Source organism: Coniosporium apollinis (assembly GCF_000281105.1).
Source record: "Coniosporium apollinis CBS 100218 chromosome Unknown supercont1.13, whole genome shotgun sequence".
Classification (NCBI taxonomy): domain Eukaryota; kingdom Fungi; phylum Ascomycota; class Dothideomycetes; genus Coniosporium; species Coniosporium apollinis.
The window spans coordinates 116264-130211 of NW_006913275.1; the positions used below are offsets into that span (position 1 = coordinate 116264).

General features: G+C 52.8%; 4 protein-coding genes across 4 annotated transcripts; 3 read left to right on the top strand and 1 right to left on the bottom strand.

The window, feature by feature from the left end:
- Positions 1 to 313: 313 nt before the first annotated feature.
- On the bottom strand, positions 314 to 1247 carry W97_03190 (uncharacterized protein; the record flags this gene model as incomplete). The annotated part of the gene is made up of 2 exons (XM_007781088.1): positions 314 to 520; positions 555 to 1247. The coding sequence occupies 2 exons, from the start codon at positions 1245 to 1247 to the stop codon at positions 314 to 316; spliced, it is 900 nt and encodes a 299-aa protein (XP_007779278.1).
- Positions 1248 to 4238: 2991 nt separating this feature from the next.
- W97_03191 (uncharacterized protein) lies at positions 4239 to 5126 on the top strand (the record flags this gene model as incomplete). Its single annotated transcript, XM_007781089.1, has 3 exons — positions 4239 to 4418; positions 4487 to 4842; positions 4901 to 5126. 3 exons carry the CDS (start codon positions 4239 to 4241, stop codon positions 5124 to 5126), a joined length of 762 nt encoding a protein of 253 aa, XP_007779279.1.
- Positions 5127 to 7181: 2055 nt separating this feature from the next.
- W97_03192 (uncharacterized protein) lies at positions 7182 to 9144 on the top strand (the record flags this gene model as incomplete). Its single annotated transcript, XM_007781090.1, has 5 exons — positions 7182 to 7432; positions 7490 to 7905; positions 7961 to 8046; positions 8103 to 8384; positions 8707 to 9144. The coding sequence occupies 5 exons, from the start codon at positions 7182 to 7184 to the stop codon at positions 9142 to 9144; spliced, it is 1473 nt and encodes a 490-aa protein (XP_007779280.1).
- A 1178-nt stretch (positions 9145 to 10322) lies between these two features.
- Positions 10323 to 12083, top strand: W97_03193 (uncharacterized protein; the record flags this gene model as incomplete). Its single annotated transcript, XM_007781091.1, has 1 exon — positions 10323 to 12083. One exon carries the CDS (start codon positions 10323 to 10325, stop codon positions 12081 to 12083), a length of 1761 nt encoding a protein of 586 aa, XP_007779281.1.
- Positions 12084 to 13948: the final 1865 nt, after the last annotated feature.

Sequence of the window (13948 nt, forward strand, 5' to 3'; positions counted from 1 at the left end):
AAAAGGAATAGAGTTACGATGGAATGATGAGGATGAGTATGAGTTCATCGAATGGTGATGTTGGTGATTAAAATTCCTTGGACTGAATGCAAGTGTCCATCATCAATCCTTCTTTACGAACATCTTCATCTTCTTCGTGACGAGCGCTCTCATCGTGACCTTCCTTGATTGCCATACGAAAGTGGCACGTATCGAACTGACTTTACGGCAGGCATATATGACAAAGTAACCACCAACCCCATTTTCTCAGGTCTCCTCTCCTGATCGCGATCAGACTGCGCATCCTATATGAAAGGTTATCCCTCCGTTTGGACTAAGTGAGTGTATTCCACGGACCGCCACCTTCCCTCATCCCAAGGACCACCGCTGTAACGAGGATAATAAAGAAGGCCAAAAACAACCCCAAGTTACGAAAACCCTTGGCATAACGGGGCTTAACCATCTTTTCAACGGTCTTCTTGAAGTCAGCCGGATTATTGGCGTGCGGAAACGGTTCCTTCGGCGCTTCTTTGCCCAGGAACTGGCCAGTTGTCAGAACATGAACTGCATTTCACGGAATCTCCACTTGCCTTGCAGATAGGCTCCCAGCCATCCTCAACACTCCATTCCAGCAACCGCTCCTTCGGCACGAGACCTCTGATCGCGTTGCAGTGCTCACGATAGACCCACTTGCCGTTACGAACGACACCTGCCCTTGCCGTGTGCGGCCACGGACTTCGATAGAATGCCGGAAACACATTACAGAAACACATTTCCCATGACCAAAACAGCTCCGCGGTCCAAAAATGCATGAACCACATGAACCAGCTGTCCTCGGCCTCTTTCAAAACCGATTGCGCCATGCTCCGATGCCATGCGTCAAGATCACGGCGCGTGTTCAGGATGACTTTTGCATCGGGATACGCGGCGATGAGCTCTGGCGCAAACGTCCACCCTGCAATGTCCACCACGGCCTCCGCATGGCCGAGGAGTTTGTCGAACTCGGCGCTGGAGATCCGAACATCGCCGTCCGGTTCGCCGCAGTATTTCCTACGTGCCAAATCGTTCCAGTCCTGTTGGGTTCGTGCGCTGTCCTCCATGATCATGTCCCAGCCGTGGTACGTCTCGAGACCAAGCTTGCGCAGGGCGACGGCGAGCGATTCAGTCGCCGAACGGGATATACCCACACATAGGACTTGCATGGGTTTGGTGCGGACCCGCGGTGGCACTTTGGGGCAGCCGTAAATTGCTTCTTTAAGGCGCTGCATGTTTGACAATTTCGAAGCTTAAGCTAGCTCTGAGTCTGGGCCTTCACGGTGCTTGACCTAACGCTCTGGTCAATACTGGTGCTTCTCTAGGAGCCCTGGTGATAGTCGACACGTTTACTTACAAGTAGAACACCTCGAAGTCCTACAACGTCAGCATAGATGATTTACAAACGGCATTTGGACATGAGGACGGGACACTGCTTTATATCACTCAACCACATTAGGCCGCTGATGTGAGCTTATGTCGGATGCAACATTCCATCCTAAAATCCCGGATTCAGTTACGGACGTGACACGACTCGGCCCCCATCCGCAATCTGAAGAGCTTCGTCAGCAGGGCTCTACACATCCAAAGTGCCAAAAGCTAACCATCCATAGTACTTTTATCTCATGACTGAACAACACTTTTCGGTCTTGTATATCATTCAGACTCTTGTCTGAACCTACACATCAATGAGGTATTAGAGTTGTGGTTGTAGGGAGGTATTCCTCAGGAACGATTGCGGATGGGGGCGGCGAATATCGCATGCCTGTATTGCTCCCATGTCAATGTCGGAGTGCAGATCTAAGAGCCACGAGTCTCAAGAGTATCTCCTTTCACGCAGTACTACATAGATAAGCAGTGTACTGCACCTGCTGACTTTAGCTGCTGGTCTGAGGACTTTACCTACAAGTCATGTCGCACCGTAGATTCCCATTTTCTAAAACTTTATAATGCGGTATCCACATGAATCTAACGCGAAAACGCCCCCACCCTTCAATCCCTTCCCCCTGGTTCTTAGGCCAAGTCCGCGTAAACTTGAGCTGCTCGGTGAAGCCGTAGAGATGCCAATACCGTCTCGTTAACTCCGCCTTATCTACCGTCCGGACAACGTCTGCATGAAGGCTAGTCTGTTCATCACTCTATACTTACCCAAACTCACTCAAAAATCACTTCGGCTCACGCGAGCTCAGGGCGGCGGCACTCACCCTCCAGAGCAGGAGAAGGAATCTTGCACAGGGCTCGCAGATAACTATCGGTAGGTAGCTAACAGCAGCGTCTTGCTGTCACGTCACGTGATACGCCAAGCAAATTGCATGAAGCTAGCGCCGAACCATCAACACCTCAAACATTTCCGGAGAACAATCGCAACGTCTTGTCGACACGGATGGCCAGACAACGTAATGACACTCGAGCCGATTTGTCAAGAGGTTTGAGAGACGGTGAGTAGCTGGGAGCGAGTGCGCACAATCCGAAGCCATGACCTTGGAGGGCCACAATGTCTAGCTCCGATATGAAAGTCATGTCAGAAATCCTCTTCCTCTAGACACTGGATGTCATGACGCGCGAGCAAGTTCGTGCTCCCACGCTTTTCATTATCGATCTTTCATCGAGCACAGCACCTTTCTCGTTATCGTCCGCTTCATTGTTCTTTCTGAACTTGAGGAAGCTCCCTTCTGTCTCAGCATGCCATGGAGCCCAAAACGTGCTGCTCATTGAACGCTTGCCGATCCATCGATGAGGCGCCTCAGAATGGCGAAAATTTGATACCGTTTCCTGACTGTTCAACATCTCATCTACAGCACAGTACCAGCCGGACAATTCTCTATATCTGATGACCACGTAGATGCTGTCTTTATGTTGACCAGGTGGCTGCCACAATATGTGGGGAGTTTCGTAGTGGCAGAGTCAACCATCGATACCAAGGCGTCGTCACGAGCGTTGACGAAGTCCTCGGCAACACGGCTCAAGACAATACGAGCTTTCAAAATAGTGGGTCCGCTTTGTATTGAACGGCATTGTCATGGCAGGGAAGTTGTGGTGGTAGCAGGATCGCCGCTCCTCTCTGGCGGAGAACAATATCAAGCACAACAATACTAACGGTAAATCCAAACCACCAACGTATCCACCAAACGGACTTGTCTTAACACGAACAACGAACTTCCCTCATGCTTTATCTATCTTCAAGGAAACGAGAACTACCTTTCATCATGCCTGTGGCAGAGGTTCCGCTCGGCACCGTGGCTTCCGAACTCATCATTCTCTTAAGTACGCTGCCATTCCTGTTTCTGGACGAAGTTCAGACAACCACACGCAACCACAACATCAAATCAGCCACTCACACACAGTCTCACGACTATCCAACGCTCAACCAGCAATTCTATATGGCCGGCCCTTTCAAGAGAGGTATGCATCGCTAGATCTCGATCTGTATTACCACTTGCTGACTACTTGCAACAGGACAGAACGGATACGGCTGCACCGTGATGTAAAACAGTCTCACCAACCACCAAGATCTCTTCCTCCCAAGGTCTGCCGCCGCGACATCATGGCTCCTAGGATGCTACCTCATACGGCCCTAGCACAAGAGCTGTTAAACGCTACTTCGACACTTTGACGGCCAAGACGATCGAATGACATACCAAGGGAGATTCGACACGGGAACCAGGCGTGACTGGCGCGCCCTCTCAAGATGGACAATCAGCTCGGTGTTTCTGCTGGGCTAGATGGACTAGTGCGCTCAAGTCCCCTGGGACTCGCTTACTCTAACGACGACTTTTTTCTCTTTTGGAGGAAACGACTTGTACTTTGATGGATATGCCGCGGCTTTCTCGAGTGTGCTTGTTGCTTGGATGACTTTCATTGCTATTAGAGACCTGGGCAGACTTAGGAAAACAATGTTTGTTTCTGACAACATGCTTCAACGATTCCGTGATCCAAATGCAAACGACAATGGTTCTGGTGAAGGTCGACGGACACACACTGACCAGCAGATGCTGGAGGATCCTCTATGCTTACCCCTCATGTTTGGTTGTTGCCATGGCTTGCTTCAGGCAACAGAGTTTGTTGACAACGCGCATCCTTCGCGCATCCTTCGCAACATGGATACGAAATATGCCTACTGTTTTAAGTTCACATCGTGCCCCCCTCCCCACTGCGTCTCTGTTCGACCGGGCGTGCAATTTGATTTCTAAGCTTCACAGTCACCTATCCTACTTTTACTACCAAACATGGTCTTCAACGCAGCATCCGGTGTCGGCATCAAGAGCGCTGAGAAACAGTGGGCCTGGAAGTTCGGCCTGCGCCTCGCATCTCTGATCATCTCCCTCATCGGGATAGGATGTGTGGCGGGAGCTTTATCCACTCCTAGTAATCAGGCCTTCGTCGAGATCGCTTTTAGCTTGATTCCTGTGCGTGTTTTCTCTCTCTCTCTTCTCCAACGGCCCCAGATATCCGCCTGACAGCCCCATCTCTCTAGCTCGGCTGTGGTGTTATCTGGAATGCTATCGCCCTCACGGTGCTCGTATCCCGCAAGCGCCCTGTCTACCCTGGCGTCGCTGTCGGCCTCGATCTCATCCTTTGGCTTTCCCTCATCCCCGCCGGCTACTTCGCTACGACTGCCCCGATCTATACGCAGAGGTGGTATCTCTCCGACTCCTACACTAGTGTCAGGGGCCACTGGGGCGATGACGCGAACGGGGTGTATAGATGGATTCCCGATGATGTACCCTGTTATGGGTTCAATAGCTGTGTAGAACAGGACGCTGTCTTGGTCAGGCGGCGTCGTTTAGTAAGGCTGGAGTATGTCGCTGTTGCATGCATTTTCGTTGCTGTGTAAGTTCGATTTGTTTTCCTATATGACTGTTCTTCAGCTGACTGGTGTTGAACAAAGCATCCTGCACATGGCCCTCTTCGTCTGGGCGTGTATTGACACGCGCGCACTTAAATCAACGCGAGTTCAGAGCAAAGCGAGGCAAACTGCCGACGTTGTGTTTGAAGAAGAGATGGAGCCGCAAGGCCAGGTACAGCCTGCGGGCCAGCCACTATCGCAGGCCGAACTGGCACCTGGTCCAGACCCTTTAGTCTTGACCGGAGGAGCTAGAAACCCGGAAATTTAGGTCCACTAACCGAATACCTGATGCACCGAAACCTAACTGGCGGCAGTAACAAAGTAAGGGTGGAAGAACGGGTGTTTTAGGATGATAGAAGCAAGAGCATGGCCGGCCATCTAATGCCTGAAAGTTGAGTATATTGGCAATCGACATGTATATGGCGAGCTAGAATTATGTAACCTCATATACTGGGAACAATGGCTGGGTTGCAGGAGGATGGGAAGATTTTCCTGATTCTTGAGGGAGGATTTTAGCTCAAATTGAAAGCGCGTCTTACCCTAGACTATCAAAGCCGTTCTACAAGCTTACTAAAAGCTCTGCTTCAGGATATGCGGCTTCCTCTGCTCCAAATCAAAGATTATCCGCCCGAATAAGCCATTCGCCCACGAAAACCTGATGGTGAGTCAGACAATCTTCCACCCTTCCGACCGAATGAATACACCATTGCCTTGTCCAGTTTCAAGCATAAAGCTGTTGACACTTTCGTGAATCAAGCCCAGCCCATCCGTGGAGCTCAAGGTCTCCTTCAGTGCTGCCGTGATCTCTGCATCATTTTCACTGGTCAGGATGCGAACAATACTCGCCATCGGTTAAACATGCCATGATTCGTGATGGCGTTCCTGACGCTGGCTGCGAGGCTTTGCATACGGTCTGTAAGCGCACCCTGATTGTCAAGCTGCCGCATGATGTGCAAGGTCTAGTCCAAGTAGCGAGAAAACATTATGTTAGCCGGAATGAACAGCTGGAAGATCGTTGCATCGTCCGAGGGGTGGAAGGCAGAGCGGATCAGGCCGGTATCGTTTTGGACTGGATTGCCTGTCCCATAGTTCGCCAAGGTCTCTGAAGCACGCGTGGTGAAACGAGTGAAGGTCTACGGACTAGCATTAATGCTGCCGTTAGCCGTATAAGTCGAGGTCGTCATTGCTTCGGCCACGGAGAGGACGGCTTTGATGGCGTCTACTCAGCGATGCTTGCCGAAGAACTCCACATGGAGGGTTGAGGCGCGGCCCGCCGGCCGGACCCGACCTTTTTCGCTGAAGGCGACCGGTGAGCGCCAGCGGGACCCCACCATAGTAGTTCGTGGAGATCTGAAGGAATGCAGCTAATGAATCTAGCTTGTACTTGCATCCAAAGATGCTCCGATCGTTGTATAGTGACACAACTGTATCGTCGCTAGCGGCTGAACTCGGAGCTAGGGAGATGCTGGACTCGATGGGTGGCTGAAGCGAGTTGCAGTAGAGCGGCGTGAGAAGATATCGCGCTTGGAGGTTGATGACACCCTTATACAGCGATGCCAATAAATCGCTGGAGGATGATGCAGAGAGTAGAGGCAGATACGACTACATTTAGTTCGCAGAATCGCGCAACCACATCGCATTGATGCCTCTAGTGATCAAAAATGTCAGTTCCTTATCGCTTCCTCCGGGGTAGCCCTTCTGCTTGATCGCGGTATCCAAGGCGTTGGGTAGATATTCTGAAAGAGTCGATAGGGGTCCGGATTACTGATGACATATTCTAAACGGGCGTTCACAGCTTCGACGCCTGAAGAGAAGACAGTTCAGCATCCCGGCGAAGGTTTGCTGGTAAGAGAGCTGATACCTCCCGGAAGAAAACGGACTGTGAGGTTCGTTCGAGTAATCAGAGTAATCAGGACATTAAGCGGGCACGAATCGAGCGCAGGTGATAGAAGGAGAGACAGAAAGACTAACGGCATGGCCATGTTGGAAGTCCATCTAGTACATTTGCTCTAGAGACATACCAATTGAGGTGATAGTTACATGCTAAGCCCATGTGACGACTATTTTAACCAGTGGGGTTTGCTCACGTTACTCGGACGAGCTTGAACCTTCCCGACTTGGCACACTCATCCTTGACCCTTTGGCTGCCTAGAATCTCAACATGTACAACTTATAACACATCCAATGGCGCTGAATAAAGTGAATCTCTATTGTTAACAATTTTACCTTGGTTATTCTTCTCATAGTATTTGTTCCTCAGTACATCGCTTTCTTTCGCTTCGGTTGCCGTCCGTCGGGTTCTAGAGTCGATATGGAAGGCATCATGTCTCTCAGCGACCTAAACGACGATGTTCTTTACATGATCTGCTCCTTCATAGATGAAGGTCCTTGCAACTTCAGGGGCGTGAGGCGTCATAAGCCACACCTCGACAGCTTCTCAAGGACAAATCACCGGCTGCGGCACCTCAGCATGCCAATGCTCTTCCGAAACATCGCCATCAAAGGTGGCTGGGACGATGCCATTCGAGCAGTGGGACTGATGGAGGTCTGCCCAGCAATTGCACGCAACGCAAGGTTCGCTGTTTCTTGCCAAGCATCATATTCTGTGTTTTGGCTGACACTGCATGACAGGTCCCTCAAGTTTCACATGTGGGTTAACGAAGAAAAGTCATATCCTCCACCGCAAAGCGTTGTGCCTCGGTTAGCGATCGTGTTTAAGCCCATGGAGCGTCTCGAACAACTCGTTATTAGTATACCCGAAAGCCATACTGATACTTTTGCAATGGAATTCGCTAAAGCCGACTTGTCGTTTCCCTGCGTAAAGACGCTGGTTGTAGGACCATTCTGCGAATGGACCGTTAATCTTTGTTCGAATGTTACCGCCATCTCGACCACTGGGTTGCAATGGCTACAGGCGTCGCGTGGGAGGAGTGGAAGGATTTCATCCGAGCAAGAACACTTTCACAGACTTATTATGGCTGCTGCCAAAGCCCCCAAGCTTCAGCATTTTGAGATGATGGCATGGCGGAGACGTGAAGAGTTGGAAGGTATGTTATTCTTGATCCTCTAGATGGCAGATCGAGGTCGAAAGACTGATTGCAGACTTCATCCTTGTAGCAATTCTGGACGTCATGCCTAATATCTCCAGCATCGGTCTTGACGGAGGTAGTTACAGCGACAAAATATCTGTGCGTTGCGACCTGCCCCTATGTGCTGTCCTTATGTCCCACTTACGCCGTTACAGGGACTCCTCCCAATACTCAGCCGTTTCCAGAACCTGACATATCTTGCACTAGCACCCGCGCATTGTCTTGGCGTAGGCTTCCATCCTCCCACGTGTGGGAACGTGTACAAGAGGCGGAACGGCGAGGAGGTCCGTCGACAAGTCAACCAACGTGGCAAAGAAGCCGAAAACAGAGTTGCATCGATGATTTTCCCGGTGTGTTCGAAGTTACACGAGCTGTGGATTGGTGATCATGCAAGGGCAGAGGTCGTCAGAGCAAAGGGTGGAGAGGTGGTGAATATTGTATGGCATTATAAGAAGAGGAATAAGATTATGGAGTAACCCCGACCTTGACGCATTGCGTCGGGCAAAAGTAAGTATTGGGCGGGAGGGATTGTGTTTCTCTCTGACGGCTTCTGCTCCTAATCCAGGATGGATGTAGGTTGTGATACTTGAAAACGCCGCATTCAACACCGGGATGAAGGAACTCTGGGACTATACTGGAGGTACTCATCACGTCAGATCGAGCCGTTGGCAAATTCAGCGGGCGTTTGCTCTCGGAACCGTCAGCAATCTACAAGCTTGTCCCTCCATTTTGTCCTGAGAAATCGTACTGCACTCACAGTTCCGCCACCCCGAGTCAGCGGAGGTATCGGTCACTTGTGATTCAAACACTGCGTGGAATGACAACTTCTTTGAGGTCGGCGATAGGGAGAACTCCATAGAGCCCCTGACGGGCCTGACCTACTCTTACATTCCGCCAGACATCGTGGCGAGAGTCGAGCATCCGCTGGGCATACTATCTGGGTCAAGGCTTGCTTCTCTAGACCAAGACTTGTGGGTCTGCACGTACAGGCTGGGATCCGTGTATAGTCAGGAGAGCCATGCGGGCCTGAAACGTCATTACTTCATCCCCAGGGATTGGGTCAGTACCGAAAGCTTAGAGCAGTGTTATATGACGACGGATGGCACAGTTCCCTGTCCGAGAGACGACAGAGTCGCTGTTATTAGAAGCAGCCTTGACAGTTTTTCACGCGAACGAACTCACGACAGCGAGGACTAGGATGTTATTGTAGGCTTGATACACCTGCAGTAGGGGGGTGGGTAGCCTACACAAGCGGAAGTTGCGAATGGGTATTCTGGGCACTGGTCATCGTGGAGGGAATTTTGTTGTTGGGTGTTAGGGCTCTGCTGCCTGAGACCGCTAGAAGCGTTGTGGGCAATGGCAGTGGGAGGAAGGGGCAGAGCTGGTGGGAAGAGACTTGGTGGAGCATGGGTAAACAGTGGTTCAAGATACCTACGCAAGAAGAAAAGCGAGGACGAGAAGCATCAGGCGGGGCCTGAGAATAAGGGCGACCGCCTCAATAGTAGCCTTCGCAAGAGGTTCCGCCCTCGAAACCCATTAGCTTGCCTACGCATCATCTTCCATCCCGACAATTTCTCGCTCTGTGGATGCACGGCTCCTTCTATACTGTCGACTACTCCGTCGTTGCTGCCCTTCTAGATATCTATAAGTATATACACCGCTTCAACGAGCTCGAAATCGGTCTACCGTATCTGCCTCGTGGCGCAGGCATTATCATCGGAAGCTACTGCAATGAGAAACTGATGGATTATAACTACAGGGTGACGGCAAAGAAGATTGGATGGACAGTGGACCCAGTGGCCGGCGACGACCTGAACCACTTTCCTATCGAGCGTGCAAGGTCAAGAGGTAGCTTTTGGCTCCTTGCGATATCTACTGCGACTCTGATTGGATATGGCTGGGCGGCCACCGGGCATATACCTGTGTCCATCTCAGTTCAGAGGGACAGGGAAGCATTCCAGCTTCACATCACGTGCACGGCGGCTGAACCGGGGGATCTGCGTCATGGATGCCGGGCTCGCGCCACAGCCGATGACGCCTCAGCGCTGACGACTTGACGGTCGGTGGCTGCATTCGGGAGCTATTCAAGTCGTTCCATCAGTCGCAAACCACCTTGCCTCACAACGGTACTCAATCCATCCTCACCAGTATTCCGATCGCTGCTCTCTCCCTTCGCTCCGCAGCGTGTCCCAACCTATCTCAACGCCAGCCCCGAGACCTCCGCCGTCACTCCGCCCCACGCGCTCCACGAGTCAGCGGCCGCCCCCCCTTGAACCCCCTACGAATACCGCCGTCCACGTTTGTTTCCCCATGTCTTCAAATTCAACACGCAAGTAGTCCCCTCTTCTGCGTGTCCGGGCGCGAAACCTAGAGCCATGGCGACGCTGGGCTCGCCTTCACCCCCAAGATCGCCCAATCGGCGGCGGAGCTGGGCGCGGAAATGCGAGCGCTACTGCTGCAACGTCGTGACATATCTCCCGCTTGGTTTCGTGTACGGGCTCACGACATGGGCGGTATGGGTTGAGGCGGGGATGGGGATAGAGGGGTCGAGGGGGTGGACAGGCTATTTCTCCTCCGCACTCGGCATACTCTTCTACATCCTCCTGAACTGGTCATATACCGTCGCCGTCTTCACGGACCCGGGCTCGCCCCTCACCTCCAAGCAGGGCTACAGCCACCTCCCCACCGACGAGCCCCGCGCCTACACCTCTTTCACCGTCAAGTCCTCGGGTGACATCCGCTTCTGCAAGAAATGCCAGACCAAGAAGCCGGACCGCGCGCACCACTGCTCGTCATGCAAGCGCTGCGTCCTCAAGATGGACCACCACTGCCCATGGCTGGCGACCTGCGTCGGGCTGCGCAACTACAAGCCCTTTCTGCTCTTCCTCATCTACGTCTCCCTCTTCTGCTGGGTCTGCTTCGCCGCGTCCGCATCGTGGGTGTGGACAGAAATGGTCTCAGATGCGAACTTTGCCGACACCCTCATGCCGGTCAACTACATCCTGCTGGCCGTGATCTCCGGCATAATCGGACTCGTCATCACAGGCTTCACAGCCTGGCACATAATGCTCGCCTGCAAAGGACGTACCACAATCGAAAGCCTTGAGAAAACCCGCTACATCTCCCCCCTGCGAAAAGCAATGCAACAATCCTTCGCCGCCTCCGACGCCGGCCGCGGCTACCCCGACCACGACCAGCGTCGCGGCAGCTTCACCGACGGCCTGCACAACCTCGGCGAGCAGCTGCGCGAGATCCACGCCAACGCCCTCCCCGGCGTGACCCGCCCCGAAGAGGGCGAAGACTCCCGCCCAGACTCCCGCGCGCACTCCCGCTCCCCCTACCCGACCTCCTCCGATGCCTCCACCTCCTCGCCAGCCCACCACTCCCTCCGCACGTCCTACGCGCAGCTCGAACGCCGGCGCGAGCGCGACCGCTATGCAGAGTACCTGGAAGAACAGGACAGCGACGCGCTGCCCAACGCGTTTGATCTGGGTTGGAAGCGCAATTTGCTGCATGTGCTGGGACCCGTGCCGGCGCTGTGGTTCCTGCCGATATGTAATACCACGGGAGATGGGTGGCAGTGGGAGGCGAGTCGTGAGTGGGTTGCTGCGAGGGAGGGGATACGGCGACGAAGGGAGGCGGAGATGAGGAGGCAGGAGGAGAGGGAGAGGGCGGCGGGGTGGGGTGAGAACATTACTTCCACTGGTGGTGGCGGAGGTTACGGGTATGGGTACCCTCCGCCCCGGCAGCCCCCAGCCTGGCGCCAGGAAGGCCTCAACTGGGACGACAGGGAGGACGGAGGCGGCGAGAGGCGGTTTCTGACGACTACGAACGGCGTCACGGCTGTGCCGACCTCCGGGAGACGGAGTCCGGGGAAGGCGGACTCGATTTTGGGGAGGAGTCCTGGGCAGTTTGTGGATGGGTCTCCAGGGTCGCCGCAGGCGGGGGGGCCGCTAATGCAGGCGCTGGATCGAAGGAAGCAGACCCAGGAGGATGAGGACGGGTATGATAGCAGTAGTGGTGAGGAGGGGACAGATGCGAAAACGCTGCTTAGAGGTGGGAATGGGCGGGGAGGGACGGAGAATTGGAACGATGTTCCTGAGGACTTTTTGCCGGCAGGGGCGAGAAGAGGGTGACCGGCGAAGGGGAAAAGGAGATTATAGTGCGTCATTTAGATTCCCGCTGTGTTGAATACTATAGCATTGGGTGTAGGTTATGTGCATATACGCTGTAGAGTATCAAGACTTGGATATATTCGTACAAGATACGTGTACTTGTCCTCTCTTGTGCTCCTTAGTTGCTGATCGTAACCCTTGGGAGTTCTACCCTGAGTAGTTTAGTCAATATAGGCGGACTTGAAGCATCTGCCGATCCTTAATAATCTCGTTGCCCGTGTTGTATGCAGTCGCTCGTCACCAGTGGAGAAACGCGCTCCTCTCACGTGATCTACTTCCGGAGATGTGGTTGGAGAAGGGGAGGGAGGATGATGGGTGGCCGGAGGGAGTGTTGGAGGGTTGCCTGGGGCTCTTGAGAGAGATTGGAAGCATCGAGAAGCTGCTTATGGAGTTCTGGGAGGCAGTAGGGTTAGGGTTGTAGGATTGCTTTCGGACTGACGAATTTCTATGCTTTCTAACGGACTACCTTTGCCAACTACATGCTGCATTCTCCTTCGCACTATCTCAGTGACTCTTGCAGAGACAGTACCGGCTACGATGAGCCAAGATGGGATTGAGGATTCCGTTGCGGGAGCGGGCGCATATCAAGGGAACCATGCGAACGGCACATACTTCGCAGAGGGGACTTCTTACGCAAGATTCTACACTAACTCCACAAGAACTGGATTGAGAAAACCTCCCGACATAGCCTGGCCATCCATCAAGCCATGGGCATAGCTTTCAAAAAATTAGCAAATTGACATACCCAAAGAGAAAGGAAGAGGATAATGGTCTTACCATTCTCCAAGGAATAGATATCCGTTCTCACATTTCCGGATGAGATAGGGAACATCACAGCCAAGGATAGCAAAGACAATATCCCCCTTCATTGCGACCGGCGGCGCGAGACCAACAGTCTTGCTTGATGTAAACAGTGTGCGGCACCTGTACGCAACCTCGTTTTCCAACGACTTGGCTGCGGCGCGCATCTTGAACAGTTCCTGGAACGATTTTGGAGGGATGGAACCGACTCCTGGAATCGAGACATCTTTCCCGAAACGCACTCCTCGCCATTGATCAGCGAGGAGGACTCTCCAAAAGGTGGGACACAATTGGCAGGAGATGGAAGCTCCATCGTCAGAATCAGAGTTGGAATTCTCTGTAAAATCAGAGACTGGTAGACCGAGTTTTCTGTTCAGCACTGTCCTGATCCAGGATGAAGCCGGGCCGTCAGTAGGGAACGGACCATTAGTGGTTGGTGGACTGACGTCGTCAAGTACATTAATGGCAAATCCGAGGACAGTTAGAGTTCCCTTCTCCACGTTGCAGGTTGCAAAGTGGCGGGAATCTTGTGTTGTTGCATAGAGGCTCTTTTTGGGCTGAGATGCATCAGACGACTGCGGTTCAGCTTTAGAGCTGGAACCCGTCAATAGGGGCGTCCGGCTCGAAATAGGTTGGGTGTTGATATGGTACGCTCTATCTGTAAGGTCGCGCTGGAAAGTCGACTTACTGGTAGATCCTGAGGCGGCCCCAACGATTTCCTGGTCCGCCAGAGTACGATTATCTGGAGACACGGTTTCATCGAGGGACTGCAGCTCGAGAAAGTGGAGTCTTGAAGCGATCCATGAGGGTGTCCAGCTGGGCAGACCTTCTGGGTGATTCAGGTAGCTGCCTCGGTCTGTGGTATTATGAGTCCACGACAGGAAATGAAGACTTCCTGTCTCTCTCAGAATTCCAGCAGCGGCCTCAATATAGACCTGGCTTACTGATTTGCGATAATCGACCTCACAGAGCTTTACACTGTCCTTGAAGAGCCCCAATATGGCAAAGACCTTGTCGCGCGGATC